General features: G+C 40.3%; 1 gene segment (V, D, J or C); it reads right to left on the bottom strand.

Annotated features, from left to right (window-relative positions):
- Nucleotides 1–166: 166 nt before the first annotated feature.
- On the bottom strand, nucleotides 167–17415 carry LOC142097318 (immunoglobulin heavy constant epsilon-like). The segment is given in 8 exon segments: nucleotides 167–1834; nucleotides 2743–3087; nucleotides 4729–5043; nucleotides 5851–6195; nucleotides 7931–8227; nucleotides 9202–9261; nucleotides 14145–14562; nucleotides 17215–17415. Coding segments are annotated over 7 exon segments (2001 nt in total).
- Nucleotides 17416–22977: the final 5562 nt, after the last annotated feature.

Genomic DNA, 22977 nt, shown 5'->3' with positions numbered 1-22977 from the left:
ATAAGATTAAAGAAAATACAGTCATAAAATACAAGTCTAATATATAGACCATGGCTATCACAATTTAAGAAATTTATAGAAAGTATAAGGTCACTTTAAAACCACTTTATAACTTGCTAACATGATGAAAACCCACCTACTCCCCAGAGACTAATAAAATCAATAGTTAAAATAAAGCTAATTTATTATGTGTAAATATTGATTCATAAAGAGTCTGTACAACAGATTTAATTCATGTTTTACAAATTGTTTAATACAAGGGGATTTCATGTACATGTAGTTACCCTGACAGGCAAAGAGGATTTCCTGTTTCCAAACCGCTGCACTTTTAGGGCTAGATTTACTAAGCTGCGGGTTTGAAAAAGTGGGGATGTTGCCTATAGCAACCAATCAGATTCTAGCTTTCATTTATTTAGTACATTCTACAAAATGACAGCTAGAATCTAATTGGTAGCTATAGGCAACATCCCCACTTTTTCAAGCCCGCAGCTTAGTAAATGTAGCCCTTAGTCTCCAAACTGCAGGATTCAGATTCTGTTTATATATTTTCTTCTAACTGCTCTAAATAATTAATGCCGGCTGTTCTGTTGATTATACAGCTTAGGAAACAAACATTCTTATACCTGACAATATGAGACTTGCAGATGTGAATAAATGGCTGCAAATTAACCCTCTCCTGCATCTGGAGGATGACTTCAGTATACTAAGGAGTTTGACTGAAGCAATTTTTGTTTGGGTATATATAGAACGCTTATAATAACACTAAAATACAAATTTAATCTTATGGCAACTGGTCCACTAATAGAGCTTGCACTAATAACATACATGCACATAAATTACTTGAATAGTTCTTAGTTGTGGATTTTATGAAAGCAAGGTGGCTCAGTGGTTAGTACTTCTGCCTCATAGCACTGGGGTCATGAGTTTGATTCCTGACCATGGCCTAATCTGTGTTAAGTTTGTATGTTCTCTCCATGTTTGCGTGGGTTTCCTGTGGGCGATTCAGTTTCCTCTCACAATCCAAAAACATACTTGTAGGTTAATTCGCGGCTCTCAAAAATTGTCCCTAGTTCTGTGTGTGTTAGGGAGTTTAGACTGTAAGCTCTATTGGGCAGAGACTGATGTGAGTGGGTTCTCTGAATTAGTGGTGCTATATAAATTAATAAACGATGATGATGAAGTTCTGTGATATATAAAAAGGCTTTGGAAGCCTCTAAATAAGAACACAGGATGCCAGTTTTACTTCTAGCAATTGGAACTTGGATAGTTTAGGAAAGCTGTTTCCCAATAGCTGCAGGATTATTAGTGATAAATATATATTGGCAAAAATTTACATATCTCAATATGCATTGGAGGAAATGCATAAACAATTGTATAATGGTGCTTTTTATAATTTTAGATTAAGTCGAGGAATTGAAGTGTCTACATTCTAATCATCACAAAAACCCCAAACACATATTCTAATTGCTTTTCTATATTCCTACACTAATAACAGAAATGCTGAGAGGCCCCGTGCTTCTCTCGATTGGGTTTTCCAGACCAGTATGATTCACTCTGCAGATTAATTCTACTCCTCGGTCGGAGATCAGAATCGGGATGAAAGTCAAATGAACCCGACGTGTGTATGTCCGGTCTTCCCGGTTGTATGAGTTGAAACCTGAAATCTCATATCTATTGTTAGGCAGAGGTGCCAGGCTTCCATTTTCCTTTCTGAACCATTTAATAGAAAGTTCATCAGGGTAATATCCAGAGACATCACAGGTCAGAGTCACTTCCTTGTTATCCTCCAGTGTTGGGATAATTATATCTCCTACGTGTGGAGGGCAGAACTCTCCTGAAGGGAAAAAAAATAAAGAAAAATAGTTTACAGACCCTCATGGTAATTTACTAATATTGGTTAAAGGTGAACATCTGCACTGCACCTATGGCCAGCAATCAGATACTTGCTTTCATTGTCCAACAAGCACTAGACAGGTAAAAGCTAACACCTGGTTGGTTAGTATGATTTTAGTGCAGATTTATCAATAAAAGTAACTGCAATATGGCTTAGTGTCATACACACTGAAACAACAACCGCAATACATAATAAAGTGAAACTCCATCAGTACTTCAATACAAAAATAAAGAATTAGCGCCATAACCTAGCGCCATAACCTATAGCCATTAGCGCCATAACAACATACAGCCAACACCAAAAAAACATGGACCCATAATAATACCATCCAAAATAAAGTCACGTTTAGTCACATTATATCACTGTCCTCTCTTGTCCAGTCGTGAACCGCTATGTTGGCCGATCTGACACATCACCTGTAACCAGACAGGCAGAGAACCTGCTGACCCAATGAGCCAGGTAAGGCCAACAACTGAATACTCCTCTGCTCTATCAATCAGATAAATAGGATTCCTGCCAGGTCAGGAAAGTCATCCTAAGTAACTGTCAGCACCTTCCCTGGTGTCTGGAGGGTCCAAAATGGGGCTCCAGGCTGCCAGGTAAACTGGAATCCATGTTATCAGAATGAACTAGGGCAGAAAACTGTGAATTAGCAGCAGTTCAATCCTTCAGATAGGACAGCATGTGGACTAGAAAAGCAGCCCTAGAAAATGTACTACTGTCCTACCGTCCGCTTATTGAGTGTTCACTTGGCGATTTCCTATGACTGAGAGATTCATCCTAATCCTACTCCACCTACTCAGGGGTTCATTGGATGTAATGTACAAATCTCCAGAGAATCCACTTACGGATTTCTAGAGGTCCTGTGCTTCTCTCCACCGGATGCTCCATGCTGGGATGTTCCACTCTGAGGATGAATTCTGATCCTTGGTCTTCTCTCACTGTTGGCGTAAAATACAAAATGGCCGTACAGCCAAAGCCGCATGTGCTGCGTTTGCCCTGGTGGCGTAAGACTTCTGAAGTAAAGTCTTTGGAAACCGGTACTGCCGATACATTTCCTTTTACTTTTTTTAACCAGGACAAAGTTATTACATCTGGGTAATAACCGGTTATATTACACCGCAGTCTGGTCTTTTGGTTATCAAGCAGTACAATTACGATAATTTTTCCTACTTGTGGGCTCCAGGGCAGATCTACAAATAAAATTATTTATTGAGTTTAATCTTTGAATGATCCCACATTTTACCTTAGTCTAGTTATACTTTAGAAAGAGACATTTAGCATAACATTTCTTTGTGAACTGTAAAATGTACTATAAAATTACTGAATCTGATTGGTGTCTATAGGTTAAAATACATTTCCTTGGTACCATATTAGAAATGTTCCCCTATTTTTCAAGAACCTTACTGTATGAGGGCAATGACTACTATCTATCATTGGGGCCAATTACAACAAGTTTGAGAAATGAAATTTGTTTTACAGTATACTGTAGAGACGCGTTTCACACTTACATTTGTGTTGCTGTTTATTTTGTTTATTTATACTAATGACCTGCTAAAAGATCATTCCACCCAAAATTAAAAACATTTAGTGGGGGATTTTGCTTTGCCAATCCAATGAAATATTGAGTCTTGCAAGAGAGAAAATCTCAATATTAAACAGTTAGGATAATTGCTGGACTGATTGGGTGGTAAAATCATGGAGTGCGGGTAAGTGATGTTTAATTATTTACCCTATCTCCCCTAATGTCTCCCAAAGCTAGGTATCTGTTTTGGATACAATTATTCTTAAACTGAATGGTGATAAAAGTTGAGCATAGATTTGGACTCTCTACGTTGTCTATGATATCATCATATTTTAATGAGTTTGCAATGTTATGTTCAATTAACAAAATAGCTAAATTGGACAATCTGTTTTGGCCCTTTGACGTTTGTAAAAAATTATATCAATCTTGATTGGCACAAAGTATAGAAGAAACTGAAGTGGAAATAACTACAAGTAATACCACATTATATGGACGTATTGACATAAGTTCATGTAATATGGTAGTTAATTCCCTATCACATATTTTTGCAAGAACATTTTTTTTGAAATAACGTTAAAAACAGAAAATAGTCTACAGGGGAAATGCTGTTATTATAAATACATTTTTAGTCACTTTCTAAACACATTACTTTCTAACTATGTTTTCACTGTACAAACAGCTTTTAAAAAGAGAACTTTATTACAATAAGGACAAACTTAATATTTTGAGGTAGAAATTACTGTGAAAATGAATGATGAATAACTGTATTAATATGTGACCACTGTATATTTTATTCCACTTTCAGATCACTACACTTTAGGGACTGCTCAGCTATCTAGGAAGTGAATAGTAACTATGCCTTTCCAAGCAGGGTCCCAACATTCCAGGATCTGGCCAAGCAGCAACAGAGCTTAAGACACCAGCAGCAGCTTCAGGTAGCCAGAGCTGCAAGAACAGGTAGTAGAGCGCAGCACTGTGTTGGAGAACGGTCTAGTACTTGTAGTAGAGCGCAGCACATTGTGGAAGAACAAACTAGTGCTTGTAAGTGGCTAGACACACACCTAGAGTAGGATGGCTGCATTACCTTCGGCAGTGTGCATCTACATCCACCAAGATTGGTAGTGTGGAGGGGGGGGGGGACTTTCTTGCCCAGTGCACTAAAATGTCTAGTTATGGTTCTGTGCTGTGGTTTTACATTTTGCAAACTTGCAATTACCCTTATAGCATATACAATAATTGTGCTTTAATAATATGTTTTAGGTGCTGCTTTAATCATATATTTCTCTATTGAGTGCTCATGAGTACTTACCTCTTACAGACAATGCTCTGGTCTCAGGTCCATCCATAGACTCATGGTCCCAAGTCACAAACAATTCATATTGGGGATCTGCGAAGCTGCACCCCAGAATGCCACATTCACTTGTAACGTCAAACAAGAAATCATCATTTTCCGTGAATGTTTCTGTGTGTTTAGTTGACTGCCGCACTCCTTTTCTGGGTTGTGTTTCGTCCCTATGCCACCTGATCTTGATGTCTTTAGGATAAAACATCTTGAGATTCAAAGAGAACTGAACTATCAAATTATCATCAAGAGTCACTTTTATGGGCTCCGCCTGAGGTTTTGCTGGATAATAAAAATAAGATAAAGAATCTAAAGAATCACACAAAAATGAGACAACAAAAAACAATATATGCTCAAGTAAAAGTGTTAATGTATCAAATTGAAGGAGTGAATGAGCGTTTTTTTGAGCAATCAAATAGCAAAAGATTAGATTCCTGGAACGTTGATATCACAATGTAAAAGCTGTTTTATAAAAAGACCTTATACATTGGACAAATATTGTATTCAGCCAACCTTTTATTGAGACTGATTCCACCCACCCAGAAATGTCTACCTACAGAACTGGTTTGAACTTAATATATGGTAGGGGTTCCTGCTGTTTCACTCCTCCGCAATGTGTTAGTCTAAAATGGCAACAACAACTTTTCTTTAATTGTTCCTACAGTTATATTGAATATTCTTTCACTTGATTTTAATATCCATTTATTTTTTAAACCAGGTTGTCTGACTTTTGCCAGCACTGGTAAATCAGTGTAAGCTAAATCTAAGAGCCGCTTACATTTCAGCCACTGTTAGATCCAGGTTACACTGGACCTATCAGTTCTGAAAGACAAAGGCATTCTAAGACGACTCTCCTTTTCAATTCATTGGGCTTCTCCACATTCAGGGAAATCCCTTATGACATCACCACTGTGACAATTATATGATTTCCATATATTGACACATAGGTTGCATGAGATGATGATACCACAATGATAATACACTGGCCACACATCTGGTGGTGCACTGACTGGGTCAAATGACAAACTCTTGCAGTTTTAAGGAACAAAACCACCGTCATATCCATGTCTATATCAAAATGACACTTACCCATCATGCTGAACTTTCCTGTTCTTTTTGTAACTACATTTTCCAGGGAGGGATGCTCCACTCGGCATATATATTCCGCCCCCTGGTGGTTTCTCAGTGTGGGGGTGATAATCAGTTTTGCTGTACAGCTATAGGTGTTATCTGCATTTTTGTTTGGTTTGATTCTTGGGATAGAAACATCATCCGACTCTTCACACAACTCTTGATTCTGTTTTTTGCTTCTCAGCCATTTCACAATGAGAGAGTCCGGAAAATATCCTGAGATGTTACACTGTAGGGTGACTGGGGTGTTGTGAAATAAACGGGGTGTCTGTATCTCTTCCACAACTGGAGTCCAAAGATAATCTACCAAGAGACGACATATATTAGAGACACATACATTGTATCCCATAGATGGAAGGCCAATGATATAACATTTTATTTCTGTATAAATAGAACAAAGTCCAACTATATATAAATATGGAAATGACAGCAGTAACATGTAGTAATAAAATAAATGTATCCCAGGTCACACACTTAGGCTGGGTACACAATACAGGTTTTGCAGCTGACTACTGGGTCAATCTAGCGATAAACGACTGTTCGGGACAATATTGCATTAATGTGTATGAATGACAGATGCTCCAAAGTACTGATCGTCGTTACATTTGATCATCGTTTCATTAATTTTGATTAGTCTATCTAGTTGGCTACTGACAGACAAGAGAATGATAGACACAGGCCAAGATTACGGCAGAGAACTCCAGTACACTAGAACAATGCAAGTACCAGGTCAGGGTCATGTAGCCATGTAGCACAGGTTCATAAACAAAGGGTCAGGGGTCAGGGTCACAAGCATACAATCATGGTTTAACAAGCTAGTTATATATACAGTAGTGTAGTAGAATAGTAGAGCACGTTGCTCTGTCACTAGTGCAAAGGCCAAAAAACTTTTAATAGAGGCCTAATAACATCCTGGTCATGCTCCTGAATGTGCATACCCATATGGGCACTCTGCTCCACTTCTTTATGTGGAGCAGTGCCGAAACCAGATTCTATTTCGTTGACTGAGATTATTGTAACATGATAAGGTGATGGCAAGGGTGGAGTTTCAGGGGCATTTGCTTCCATGCAGAGGGGTGCATGATCATCTTCACTCTGCAAAAGCACCATCTCAGAACAGGAGGAGATCAGGTCTTGTGCTATTTACTTATTAATCATTAAACATTAAATTAGCTTGAGCCATAAGTTAGGCTAAACTAAACATTATTTTTGTAGTCCAAAATGAAAAGTTTATTTAATTTAGAGCAGTGATACTAAAGTGGAGAATGGAATGTTTACGCCTGTGCACCGCGATTTCTCCACCGCTCCACACTTCACGGTGCACTTCTAGTTTGGAGCGGTATCTCCTGAGAGCAGTGTTCACCTTGAAATGCACTAGGAGGACCATCAAGGTCTGCATTGCTCACAGGGCAACATAAGCTAGTGCCTAGTGCCAGGAATTGCTACAAGGACTTGTTCTGTATTATATAACTGCTTTTCCCATTCTGACAACACTTACATACTATGCAACTTAGTCATTTTAATTACATATATACAGAATAATAACACAGACTTCATTAATATTGCTGTTGAGGTCATATAATGTATATCACCTCAACAGTTTTGGCACTGGTTGCCAAGTCCGATACACAGCTGATCTTGTGAGAGGCAGTGACCTGTCCAGCTGTATGACTATATGAGTATGACTATATAACTGTATGTACAGAGTTGGTATCATGAAATGAGGAAGGGACACAAGCAGGAAGCCACAGACTTCCCCCCACAGTGCAGATAGATTTGTGTATAGCTGAAGTAGGAAGCTTGTGTTTTCCGATACACTTCTGCAGGAAAATTAATAAAGCCACCTTGAATATAACAACTTTCCTGAGAGATGTGAGATTGGTATTACGGGTCAAGATAATAGAGCCACATACTCAGAGGTCATTTCTAGGAAACAGTTACATAAAAGACCCTTTGCATCTATACCAGGATGGAATGGGCTATATCTACTCTCTCTGGACTCTCTTTGTCATGAGCACAGTGTTCCAATCTCTCTCACCTGGATCTCTGATAGACAACTCTTGCTGTCCTTGGCTGTTTGTATATTGATGTACCCAGCTTACACACACTCTACATTCTGGATTTTTCAGGAGATTCTCTGAAATTCTGACCTCGCTACAGACTGTAAATTTGTTATCAGGTTCTTCTGTGTAGCGATATCGAGATGGAACAGTCTCTAGTGATTCGCCCACTCCACAGGTCCATTCAATCTGAACGTATCGGGGACAAAGCTTCTCCAGTGTGAGAGAGTACTTCATCTCTCCATCGTCACCTAGACTAGTGATTACTGGTCTTGCTGAAAAGTAAAGATAGACAATTGCATTACCCTCTTTATAAAACAGTATCTGCTTTAAATAAGACAGTGCACTTTAAAATATAGTGGAATATAGTTTTACATATTACAAATATAGCATTTACATTTTAATTATGCTTTTATTATATCACTATACCTAGCCAAATTATTGTGACACTTTTCACTGTACTGGAAATTAGCAGCTACCTATAGCAATAAGGTAATGCTGGCAATCATGTATGAACAGGGCATATGATGAATTGGATCCAGAAATGGACTAATGGCATCTCGAGCAGACATTTTGTATGCATAGAAGGTCTGTCAGAATATAACACACATCATTACATCTATTGAGGGATTAGTTCATATTTGTTCAGGAGAATGGTCAATTCTTGCGGGATCTGGGAAAATAGTTCAGGCATATAAAAGAAAAACACTGGAGCACTTCATAGAATGTCATCATCAGTCATATGACCTATTCAATTGGTACTTTAATGCAGATATACTTACTACATAGACCATTTACAGGCTTCTGGATGTGGTTCCTTTATGCGCATGCACAATGGCGATTTCACACCCACCACATTCACAGTAGGATTTCAATTCTTAAAAGATATGGTACAACATGAAGTCTAAAAAGGACAAAACGCGTAGGTCCTATCCACTAGGACACTGCAGCTCTCTATGATGATTCTTCCTGATGTGGTTTGGATTGATTCCCTAAGCCACTTATTCAAAGTTGTAAGCCCCTTTGGGGGGACTGGAGTATCCAGTTGCTCAAAAACTGTATCATGGGTGTGGCCAAAACAGATTGTGGCATCGTATAACGTATATGACCTCAACAGTTTTGGCACCCAATAAAGCACCCAGATCCTATTCTGTACAAATATCTTCTGCAGTGAGCCCCAGGAGTCCTTATGCTGACCCGTCTTCTCACCGTTATTAATTCCACTCACCCAATTGGGTTTCGTTCTCACCTGTAGGCGTTGTTCTTTCACCCGATTCCACTGACTGCTTCAGTCTTTCAAACCCATCAACTGGAAATAGAAAGCAAGATAGAGAAAGTATTATTTTCACTGGGAGAAAGCCGCAAAATAAGTGGTGAAGAAAGGAAAAAAAAATAATTAAAAGGAAAAAAATTAAAATAAATTTCCCATTCCCATTCTATTATACATAAAAGGAAACAATGTCATAGGATATATACAACAAAAACATGGATTCACATTGTGTTTTTAGGACAACACAATTCAATTTTAAAATTAAAAAAAAATTCAACAGTAAAAAAAGACGCATACAATTATTACCTAGTCGGCTCAAAGTAGGAGTAATTTTAACAGCCGATCATTTAGAGATTGACACATTTGCACCCAAACATACATAGGAAAAATACGATCACAAATAAAGTGCATTTGGGTGCATACAGAAAGCAACAGAGATAAGTCTAAGCGGACTAATATTATGATATATATATATATAGAGAGAGAGAGAAAGGTAACCTTATAAAACTCAGTAAATCTATGTTTATATATGGAAATGGATACAATATACAAAACAATATAGCAGCATGAATTCTACAAAAAAATACAAGTAAACATAACAATTCTGCAACATCAACAAGTGGCTGAATCAGTTTATCAATCAAAAATAAGCAACAAGAAGATTTTTTTTTTCAAGCTCGGACCCTGGGATTCATTTTATTAGGTTTTACTTTAAAGCTTGAAAGAATTTGGATCACTTTTATTTTATTTTGTGCACTAGCATGATAGTTGGAATTATTACAGAACCTGGATGTTGGTCAGTATACAGGGGTGCTTTTTATTTATTTCAAATAAAGTTATTTTTCAAATGAAGGGTGTATTTTATTTACATTTTGTCTGAGTGGACTACAGGTCCCAGGGATCCTTGATGCCAGGACAGGCTGGCACTTGTGATTCCACAAGTGCCGACATGCCCTGGCAGCCATGGGTATGCTGGTGCTTGTAGTACTAGAAGCAGTGCCGTAACTAGACATTTTAGTGCCCTGGGCGAGACAGGGCACCGGCGCCCCCCATCTAAATGGGATTGACATTTACTGAGTGGGTGTGGCCAACCTAATGTGGGGGTGTGGCCAACCTAATGTGGGGGGTGTGGCGATGGCACTGCTTGCACCTGCCTAGTTACGGCTCTGGCCTTACAAGAAGCATTACTCAATTCTGAAGATGTAAAATTGACACCAGCTACATTTATTCCTCACCAATGACAATACTGACATATAGTAAACAGTAAATTTAAATAGTTTTACAAAGAGTGCTTTGGAGAAACCCCAAACCTTTAGCAACTGTCACTCCCCCCTCTCCCCAACGGAGAAGCAAATCAATTTAAAAAAAAAAAAAAAAAAGATTGTACACATCGCAAATGGTGCAAAACTGCAGAGGTCCAATCAAAAAAATCTCCCTAAATTCAAACAATTATAAGGTAGAAGTGTTATTTCTGCTGTGACAGACTATATATGTACTGTACTATCTAATCACTAATATGAGCTTATAAATTGTGTCCCCTTAAAATCATTAAACCAAATTGAATTGTTCACAATAATAGGTTAAAACATGCATGTAAAACAAAAATACATATTTACAATAGCAGTGCCACCATACTGAAAACATTCCACTAACATGCTGCTCCTCCTAGCCGAAGCCCTCTGTGCAGCCAGCCATTTTCTTGGGCCTTTGCTAGTTCTGTAAGGATCAATCATTATTAGGTAAAAAAGTACCAACCTCAGTAGTTGTCTATTGCAGTCACTGGTACCGGTAAATTAGAAAGTTGTAGAAAGTTGCAGGGGCAAACGCAGGGTTTCAAAAGGGGGGGGGGGGTTCCAAATGTTTGTAAGGGGAAGCCTATTTAACAAGCATCATGGTGGTAATTGCACCGCCACAATACCTGTTCTGTTATTGCCATCACAGGATAGAGACAACAGATTAATATAGTTTAAAAACTATTTATTCTTTGAATAAAACATTTTTAATAAAAGGTTTTAAAATAAATATATATATTTTTACCCTATTTTTTTCCACAGTATTGTAACTGAAAGCCCTAAACACTTAGTATAGTTTACAGCTATAAAACTCCTACATATCGCTGAACTGGGGGCCCTATTTGTAAATAGGCCCCAGTGTCTCAAATATAGTTTATAGCATAGTAACAGCCACTCACCTCTCAGCAGAAATGCTGTCGCCCCTGTTGTGGGAATATAAGGGGTGCCACCTCTGCTGTGTTACGCTCAGGCTGCGTCACGTGACGGGCATGAAATCATGCATGTGCCCCTTTCTTTCTTGATGATCTTTCTGCGACCGCAGACAGCTTCAGCATACCGTGCAGATACTGCTTTCAGGGTGGTTTGATTTGAATGTGAGGGGGTTCTGGACAACTGTAAAATACCCCTAAGTGCCCACCTGGCACACATATGTAATGAGATGGCAAAATGAGATACACACAAAGGGGAGGAAAATAAGGGGACACAATGTAGAAATAGACATATAATCACAAGGGGGACAGAGAAACACACATGGGGAGATACAGGCACACAAATGGAAAGGCAGAAACGGACATAAACACACAAAAAGAAGAGCTATGCACACATAAACAGGGAGGGGGAGGGGGGGGCACAAATACATAGGGAGAAAGAGGGCTATACATACTAATTTGGATAAAGAGATGACACAACCAGGGATAGAGGAAGCTGATACAGTCAGACACACTAGGAGGGGGGAGTGGCAAGATACACTGATACACAGTACACACAAACATGGGGGGAGACAGGAGTCAGGACTGGGCTGCTGAAAAGTTTGAAAGAGGACAGGCACCTGCTACTCTGAGTAGTGGATCTGCTCTATTTACTAGCAAACATGGATGAAAGTATAAAGGAAGGGGGAACCCCTTCCCATTTCAAAATATCCCTTATAACCTAAGTTCTACCTTTCTTTACTCCCCCTCCCTCCCCCCTCTCATTTAGTTTATCCCCATTTCCGTTCCTATGTCTCTTCTTCTTACATAGCAATTACTTTCACTTACCTCTTGCTGTTTCCTGTAGTGTGAGGCAGCCACGATCTCCTCTGTTCCTGCAGGGCTGTCAGTAGGATCCCTGAGCTGCAGTAATAGGCTGCACGGACCCTACAGTCATGATGCGTTCTGGCTCCGCCCACTTTTTTAAAATAATGATTTAAAACAAATGTAAAAAACCTCCGTTTACTGGAGGTAGGGATACAAGCACAGGGGAGAGGTGTTTCTTGGCAATTGTACCCCCCCCCCCTCCTTGAGTGAGCGCCTGTGGGAGGTTATAGTTCATTCCTGCATCAGAAACAGTCACCTAAAGCAGGAAGTTCGGCATTTGGAACGCAAGTATGCGTTCCAAATGCCGAACAAGCTGCTTAAGGTGACTGCTTCTGATGCAGGGAATGAGCTGTTGCTTGTGGCACCTTTGAATTAATTGAGTCTGGGCATAGAGGCAGGTATCAGGCGGCTGCGCCCCCCCTGGGCTTCCGCCCTGGGCGACGGCACCGCCCGCACCTCCCTAGTTACGGCTCTGACTAGAAGCACCACAATGCCAAAATTGTTAATGGCAGCTTGGGCATGTTTAGACCTGTAGTGCACCAACACAAATTGGTGTGTTTACTATAAAAATATATTATATTACCCCCCAACACCCATTGCCCAGGGGTGTAGGAAGAGCCATGACACTTTCAACAGGGGCACAACATTATTTTTGCAGACCTCATGTCCCTAGCAAATGCAGCCCTGTGCTGACCAGCCTGGGGCTGGTGGCAGTATAGCAGGGGAACCCACAGCCTAGTGCTGGTTCCAGTAAAATCAGGGGTACCCCATGCTTTTTGTCCCCCAATTTTGATAGCACCAACTTAGGCTGGCAGCACTAGGGTTAATCTTTTTGGGAGCGCACGCTGTGTACTATTCTACTGTATTGTGCAGGCAGCACTAGGGTTAATGTGTTTGGAGGCGGGAGAATGTTTGTGGGGGTATTTTTTAATGTTAACTATCCGGCGGCTGCTGTCAGCAATGCCCTTTGAATGTCAACATTGTGACTGTCGACATTACAACTGTCAGAAGTCACAATATCCCCATTTTAAATATGTGAACAGAATGAATCTGTTGACAGTTACACTGTCAACATTTTGGTACTGTCAACAGATTCACCGTCGCCAGATTGTACCCAATACATAAACATGATCCCTAAGCCTTCTCTTACAGTCACTGGGCAGAGCTCTGCCAGTCAAGGTAATAAAGGTGGCAATGACATACACATAAACGTTATCACTGAGCTCCTTCTCTCACAGTCACTGTGAGGAGCTCTGAGACAATAAGGAGAGGAACATCATGGGCTGTGTAAAGACAGATAGGTGATTTATCAATGCATTTAAGTAAAAGATAAAACTTTCAAAACTATTTTGTAAAATATTTCCTTCATTCCACATTTGGCAGCAAACATTTGCCCATTTCACTGGCTGAAATTTGGCTCAGTCTAACCCCAACCAATCAACAGCGAAGATTGAATGGACTATTGTCCTGCTGAATGCCATTCCACCAAATGGCGAAGCAAAAGTGGAATTCGATTGAATCAACAGATTTGTGCATCTCTATTAAATGGCCTGTTCCGATGTGACGTGCGATTTAGGCAAAATTTTTCTGCAGTTTTGACCATCTCTAATTTTAGCATATTTTTGGCATAGTGATCCAATCATGTAACATCCTAGCTGGAAAACAATAAATCCTAAACATTCTAGATAATAGTCACCATGGATACACTGGTATATTTACATGTATATTTACAATAACACCAGTTCATATTGCTCTCCTGTTGGCTACACCCAACATTGGTTCAACTTAGCATATCCCATACGCCTTTAGAATATTATGTGATAGGATCTCTCACCTTTCTTCAAATCATTCTCCAGTTCTTTGGCCACTTCCTTCTCATTGATAGCATCCAGGACAGCCAGGGTCACCTCAATCCCATAGACATCCTTATAGTATATCCTGATGAGATCAGCAACATCATCACAGTCTCTGTCCTCTAGTTTGACTCTTGAGATCGTCCTATACCCCTCGTCAACCTCAAAGTCATGTAACTTCGCCCGGAACTTTTTAAATCCTCTCTTCCCCAAATTCTCCAGGGCATTCACCAGGACATCTCTCACCGTCATCCCCATCCCTTCCTATCAGATGACTGTCATCGAATATCACACACTTCATTATCACCTTTGTCTTCTTGCTGCATGAAGTGATTACAGACCAACACTGGAAGCTCAGTAATTACCGCAACATTCTATGTACACACAAGTTTGGAGTTGCTGGAAAATAAACAGGAACAATATTATACTTTGTATCAATGCTCATGTTGTGATCACAATATCACTCTTTGTACTGTACAATCACACTTCAGCTATACAGCCTGATGACAAGCAGAGGTTAATAAGTCCCCAGTGTCAGAATGCAGACACACGCACACGCAGAGTACACGCTACTTCCCTGCATGGTATGAGAAAGCCGCAAGATAAGTATATTTTAGTATCTTTTATACTATATTTCAGTTTTCTTATCTAGATAAGTAAGCCTAACAACCTAAGCTTGAAAATATTGCTTAGTACTTCAACCAGTATGTAATTGAAAGAAGAACACTTAAACATTTTTATTTTATTTTAATAATAGAATTTCCTTTCCCTGACCAGACTAAATATGGGGGTCTTTTTGTGTGAGGGGGCCCTGCAATTCTCACTGTACTTACCCCTGCCTTGGCCAGTCGGTCATTAGGGAATCAACACCCTAGAGAAAAGCGGCAGTGCAGAGTTATGTTAGTCAGAGGACAGGGTATATTTTAATAATAATAAAACTTTTTGTGGAAATCTATGTATTTATACATGAATGTAGGGGCAACAATAGGATATCAATTGCTAAATGCTTCATTTTGAGCAAAGCAAAAAAAATTGCCCCTAACCCAGGGCCATCTTAAGAACATTATGGGCCCCCGGGCAAAACAGTGCACCGGGGCCCCTACATATATAGATATATATATATAGATAAAGATGTATAGAGATACAGATATAGATATAGATATATAGAGATTTTTTCTTTTGCAGGATTATTTATTCTAATTAAGAGCCCTGCCTATGGGGCCCTCTTGCCCGTGTGGCCCCCGGGCACCTGCCCATCGTGCCCAATCGAAAAGATGGCCCTGCCCTAACCCCCCTTCCTCAGATCCTGTCAATTTTCCCTGTTGTGGCTTCAATTTAATTAATCCTACGCAGCTACCCCCCTCTCAGCTTTGCACCCTGTATGACACCACCCTAGTTACAGCCCTGCAAGGAAAAAGCTTCCTACTGTCATCAGTATCTTTTTCACAGCTTTCCACCGGGTGTGTGTGACTACCCAACGCATTTTACGCTCATTTTAAAGGATCAGGATTTCAGTGGCGTTTACTGTCTGCAGGATGAAAACGGTGCAGGCGGTGTTCACGAGAGTTGGACACTTTAGAAACAGCTAGTATGCCAGTAACGACTGCATCCTATAGACTTTAATATTATTAATTAAAGGCTGTAATTTATTGCTTTTCACTGACATAAAACAGCTCTTCAGTTCTTCCAAAATGCAGATATCGTACCAGCATTACTGGGAAATGTGCAATGTAATGTAATGTTGTTGTTATGGCGATAACAGAGCAGAATGTACAGAGAAATGTTTTGCATTCAAAACTATTCATTTAATTTCAAATACAATTTTTATATTAAATTATTTTACTTTTAGTCGCATTACGGATTTGCACGCCTGTAAGTCGGCTCACACCGCAGACACTGGCTTCAGGAAGGCCGTTGTTCAGCTGCACTGCAATATTTTTTTAGATAAATCCTGGTGATATGTGATTTTTTTTTTTTATTGCTGTAATGTGGCTCCTAATTCTAAATAGGCCATAACAGAGATAAAGCAAAAACTTTACTACAAGATCTAACAAGGAGAAAGTGTAAAAAAAGCAGCTTGTCTGCTCAGGGCCATCCTAACAACATTATTGCCCCCCGGGCAAAGCAGTGCACCGGGGCCCTAGATATAGATATAGATATAGAAATATAGATGTATACAGATACAGATACAGATACAGATATAGATATAGATATATAGAGATAGAGATAGACAGATGTACTTGCTCAGTGACCCTTGTAGGTTTTTTTGCAGGTTTTTTTCTTTTGCAGGATTATTTATTCTCATTAAGAGCCGTGCCTATGGGGCCCCCTTGCTTGTGGGGCCCCCGGGCAGCTGCCCATCGTGCCCAATGGAAAAGATGGCCCTGTGTCTGCTTCACTCTCCCTGTTTCCTGCGCATCCGATCAAAATTGTGAAGGATGAGGGGGAGAAAAATCTGGGAAACATGAAACCCGCCCAATATGTGTGAGCCGTAAATGTATAATGTGCAGCTTTCTGTGTCTCTGCCTGTACTTGTGTATTTTTGTTGGATGTATTTTTGTGTGTTATATTGAACTTTCACAGTTCAGCATCACTGCTTGTAAGATGGAGAATGATTAACTAATAGTTAAAACTACCCCTATACTACAGGCATGTTTTGCATTCATTGTTACACAGTTCTGGAAATTCTGTATCAGTGAATGTTTCTTTTTTTTCCAAAACAGTTTCAGTGTAATGTGTTCTTGGTAGAGATAGAAAAGACTAACTCTGTTAAAAAAACAACATATTTTTAACATGACCTCTCCCTGAACTAGTCACGTGTCAGGAATATGCCCTGTCATTCCTATTGTGCAGTTTGCAAAATGAAAGGAAACATCTGATTCACTGATCTTAGTTACATCACACTTGTGTACGTACATTGTGCTCTGTGTTACTAAATAGGACCAATAGTGTTATTAATAAGTAGAAGCTCACATTCTAGAACGTGCAGGCCTTACTGCAGACATAAAGTGATATAAAAGTATGAATACATGAAGAAAACACATATAATACCTGCATACACTGCTCCGTCTTCTGTCAGTCCCCCTCCCTTTCTGGCCCCTTCAGAAGTAAAACTCTTACCCCTCCCATCAGGGAGGAGGGGGTGCTGTGTGGGCACTGATATGGGAGAATGTATGGAACAACCTAACAAGGAATGGAATTGCTTCTCTAATCTTTATGTAGACTTTGTAGCTAACCATCAGGATCTACTGGATTGTAAGTATTTGTCAGTTAACTACTTGTGTGCTTGATTAAGTGTACAGATAAATTCATTAGTGTAAAATATAGAGGAGTTTGGGAAATTATATTGAATACATAAGGGAAAATAATATTTTCCTGTAATATATGCAAGTATAGAGCTCTCCGTTTTTTTTTAAGACCAGCAATTGAAATAATATTATACATCACTCAACACCATATTTTTTTACATGCAGCCATTACCATTTCTGCACTAGGGGCCTGTGAAGAGTTGGATGTAAGCGTCTTTTTTGTTTGCGTATTAAACACATTTTGGTAATGCGTGTGTGCACAAAAAATGCTTAAACGCAGGTCACTATGTAGGCTCAGAGGTATCTTACACTTCTAACTCCTTATGTTTAGAGAGGAGGGTAGGTGTAGGGCAGAGGCAGAACCAGCGAACTGTGGGCCTCAGTGCAGAGAGGCGGGGAGCAGGGATCCGGAGGTCCCAGACCCTCTGCATTTGCCATGCAGATCTCTATAGGCCCCCGTTTGTAGTTCCGCCACTGGTGTAGGGATGGGCGTACAAGAGTTGGCCAAGTACAGTGAGGACGTGTTCACGTAAATCATACATCCCAACCTTTTGAATCTGGCTTCCGGGAGCTAGGGGGACGAGCTGGGTGTGTGGGGGCGGGACTTGAAGAATTGCGTCATTTTGGCCACCACTATAAAATGACGAAATTAACAGCATTGAACAGCGGGGGCAGGGCTTAATGGCACGATTAAGCCCTGCCCCCGATACTCAATGCCGCGAATTTCAGCATTTTTTTAGGATCCGGGATTTGTGCCTACTCTTCTGGAAGTCCAGGAGGACTCTCCAAAATTCGAGAGCCTCCGGATATTACGGAAGAGTAGGCAAGTATGACGAAAATGCGTCTGATCTGGAAGCTGGCGTATCTCTTGCGGTGTTGGAGGGCAGGTTCACAATGTGCACTGATAAAGATGATGATGACTTGAACCTAGTGCATATGCATTGGATGCAGACTTGGACACATCATCAGATGCATCCACTTGGCTTATTATTATTCAGACACAATTCACGTCTGTGTATAATGTAAATTCTACATCAAGTCCTGGATTTATTATATCAATCTATTATATACAGAAGAATGGGAACATTATAGATCATTCTCAATTACCTGGAATTGATATTTGGACTGTTATTTATTCTGTAAATTGTTACGCTAATTTAATAATTCATGTAGTGTTACCCTTACAATATATGAATAATGTTTTGCACATAAATCGGAATCATAGTTATCTATTTATTGAATCACATACACTTATTTGTTAATAAAGGAATTGTTAATGCTTGGATCAGATTGGATCAAATGCTTCACTCATTCTCTATCACATAATGGTTTCCGGATACACACGCATTTTAAGACCGATTATTTTGTTATTCATTTTTCCACATAGCATACATTTCATGCACATATTTGTTTATATTTACTTATATAACATTGTAGTTTGGTTAATTTTGTAGTAAGTCAGAATTTCTGTTTTTCCTGTTGTGGAATATTATCTAAAATTTATGTAGCAAAAATCTTTATTCTCTAAAATAAAACGGAATACAAAGTATCACAAACAGAACTCTGCCCTTGTGTAGTCACAGGTTGTGTCAGAATGTAGAAGTGTAACAGTTTAACTCCTTCAGGTCACTGTGATATGTCAAACGACCCAGGAAAATTGTGGGAGCAGCTTAATAATTAGGATTTTGTGACAGAAATGTATATGTGTCTGTTTAAAGCCGTCTATATACTTCCTGTATCATCAGCACTGGTTATAATACACTGAGAAGTGCAGTACCGTAGTCTCACTGATTCTTGAGCGACTTAGGACATAGAGATGAGCTCCCATTATTGCTGTCTGACAGGATGTTTCTGCTACCTGCTTGCTGCCATCTTCTTACCCACTGCACCTACTTGTGACTCTTCCGGAATGTCTTAAATGTCTTAAATTAAACGGGCATGCTGGTGTCTGCAGTACTACAAGTGTCAGCCTACTCATGGCTGTCAGGGCATGCTAGCACTGTAGAACTACAAGTGCACGTATGCCCCGGCATCCAGAGTCCACTGGGTCCTGTAATAAACCTTGAAAAAATCGTTAAAAAATGCCACACACTGTGCATAAAAAAAAAAACATTTCTTCTAAATAAAGACTCCCCCCACACAATATCCCACACCCCACACACAATACCCCACACCCCCCCACACAATACCCCACACCCCACACACAATACCCCACACCCCCCCACACAATACCCCACACCCCACACACAATACCCCACACCCCCCACACAATACCCCACACCCCCCACACAATACCCCACACCCCACACACAATACCCCACACCCCCCCACACAATACCCCACACCCCACACACAATACCCCACCCCCCCCACACAATACCCCACACCCCCCACACAATACCCCACACACCCCCACACAATACCCCACACCCCCCACACAATACCCCACACCCCCCCACACAATACCCCACACCCCACACACAATACCCCACACCCCCCCACACAATACCCCACACCCCACACACAATACCCCACACCCCCCACACAAAACCCCACACCCCACACACAATACCCCACACCCCCCCACACAATACCCCACACCCCACACACAATACCCCACACCCCCCACACAATACCCCACACCCCACACACAATACCCCACACCCCCCCACACAATACCCCACACCCCCCACACAATACCCCACACCCCCCACACAATACCCCACACCCCCCACACAATACCCCACACCCCACACACAATACACATCACACACAATACCCCACACCCCACACACAATACCCCACACCCAACACACAACACTATTTACCCATTTTGCTTCCTCACCTAATTTCATAGTGGCAGGCTGGCATTCCAGGGGTTAAAGAAATAAAAAAAACATTATTGCACGCCCAACAACTTCCTCAGAGAAGAGCTGCGACAAAAATGACAAAAATTATCAATAAGCGGCATTACATTCATATTTTTAAGCTGGGAAAGTCCCAGGCTCTGAGGTTAGAGTATAACTGTATAAACTGTATAACTGTATGTATAAGGGCAGTAACTGTATAAACCGTATAACTGTATGTATAAGGGCAGTAACTGTATAAACTGTATAACTGTATGTATAAGGGCAGTAACTGTATAAACCGTATAACTGTATGTATAAGGGCAGTAACTGTATAACTGTATGTATAAGGGCAGTAACTGTATAAACCGTATAACTGTATGTATAAGGGCAGTAACTGTATAAACCGTATAACTGTATGTATAAGGGCAGTAACTGTATAACTGTATGTATAAGGGCAGTAACTGTATAAACTGTAAAACTGTATGTATAAGGGCAGTAACTGTATAAACCGTATAACCGTATGTATAAGGGCAGTAACTGTATAAGCTGTATAATCAGGGGCGTAGCTAAACCATACTTACCAACTGAAGTGTGAGGGTGGATTACCAGGTTTAGCCACTGGAGGATGAAATGTTGATGTCCAGGTATAACAGATGAAGTACATACACAGGGAAACTGGATTACCAGGTTTAGCTAGGAGGCAGGAGACACCGGATGATCCACGGGAGAATCAGGCAAAAAGAGGGCCATGCCAGCCAGGGATCAGTAGCCAGAAGATTCACAATAATACCAGGGAGTAAGCAGGAGAAAGGTCAAACAAAGCCAGGATCTGGGTCACAAGAGGAGGTGCAAAATGTAGGAACTAGAGGAGTTAAATACCAGGGAGTAAGTCAGGATCAGATCACAGGAGTTTTTACAGGAAAAGCAGCAGCAGTGACAATTCAAAAACTGGCCCAGTTTGCAGGGAAAGGCAGTCTTATAAAGGTCAGACACAGCTGATCCAGATCCAAGGATGAGAACTTAACCCTTGCAGTCAGAAACAGATGAAGGCAGAGCACCTCTAGAGAGGAGGTGCTGAACTGCAGCCAGGGGCGAATCATGACCTGCCCACAAAGTGGTACAATAATATTAATTTACAGAAGTTAAGAGATTCTTGCAGTAGGTGTACTATGATACAATGTAATATCTCTGGCATCCTGTATTTCCCACTTAAAGGGATTTTCATAATCACAAAACAAATCAATAACACACACCCTTCCCAATAGAAGAGGCAAATACATATATCTATTACTAGCTAAATAATCAAATTATTAAGTTATCAATGAATTGGATATAACTGTCAAAATTTTAAAAATAATTAGCGGCTTAGCAGCTCTTTTGACACCGTTTAGGTGTCATTTTTGTTTTTATATTAAATGTTATCTAAATCCATCCAGTGGAAGGCTCAGAACAGGCTCCCTGTGTCCAAATTCTGCCCAGGGTACACCAACAGGAGGTCCGACCAGGACCCACATCTTCCTAAAACCTGGCCAGGATCCAACTAGACCACCTCGCATTGGTTTCATACCAATCGGTGCAGGGTTGTCCGAAAGCATAATCAGATAGATAATACAAATCTATCCAGTGGAAGGCCAGATCAGGCACCCCGGGTCAAAGTTCTGCCCAGCGTACACCAATGCGAGGTTCGACTGGAACCCTAACCCCCCTGTAATCTGGCCAGGATCCAAGTGGACCACCATGTACCCTTCCCCATATCTAGCCTCGCTAATGATTTTCTATTGCTGTGGAACACTGACATTTGCTTATACTAATATGAATTGAAAATTCCAAGATTTTGCTGCAGAAACATAACTTAGCTTTGTTATAAAACATCTCCGAAGAGAAGGAGGGCATTTTAACAAAGAAAAGCTTTCTGAAGCATTCCACCTGAAACTATCCTGCTCTTGGACCTCATCCAAACTCAAGGTATGTTACTCTAGCACTATGAATTATATACCATTTAGTCTTTTTCTGCTAACATAGTGGGCAGAAATACATTCTGTAATAAAATGCCATACGTATAAATTGGTCTATTTCACATACACATAATGGCTCAGTCATTAACATCAGTGGTGAGCAACACAAGTGCCCTTAGTTCTTAACTGGGAAGCAACTTTTCATTTTCAGAAAGCATTGGTTGGCTAAGTGCTTACTACAACTGTAGCCTGATTGCTATGAGTACTGATCAGCATGGAGTGGCACATGGTTCAGTGTTGGCACTTTGCATCTCTGAGGCCTTGGGTCCGATTCTGACCAGAACATCATCAACAGTGGTTTTTACATGTTACTATGAGTTTCCTCCGAGGTCTTAAAATATACTGGTAAATTAATTAGCTTCCTAAAAAATTGTCCCTAGTGTGTGTATAAGTAGCTATGGTAGAGAAATTAGTTTGTTATCTACATTGAAGCAAGTGCCGATCTAAAAGGAATCCATTCTCTGTACTGTGCTGCACTATATAAACAAGGGTTATTTATAATAAAATATATAGCAAAAGAGGAAGCAGCGTAATCCTTATTACAAGCAAGGTGCACAGAGTTTGAGACCGCATAGTACAAATTACTACAGCACTAAAATTATCTTTCAACAAAATCATCCACTGTCATTGCAATGAGATACA

Source organism: Mixophyes fleayi, chromosome 7, assembly GCF_038048845.1.
Source record: "Mixophyes fleayi isolate aMixFle1 chromosome 7, aMixFle1.hap1, whole genome shotgun sequence".
Classification (NCBI taxonomy): domain Eukaryota; kingdom Metazoa; phylum Chordata; class Amphibia; order Anura; family Limnodynastidae; genus Mixophyes; species Mixophyes fleayi.
The sequence above is the reverse complement of the archived record's forward strand: the minus strand, read 5'-3'. Positions and strand labels throughout refer to the sequence as shown.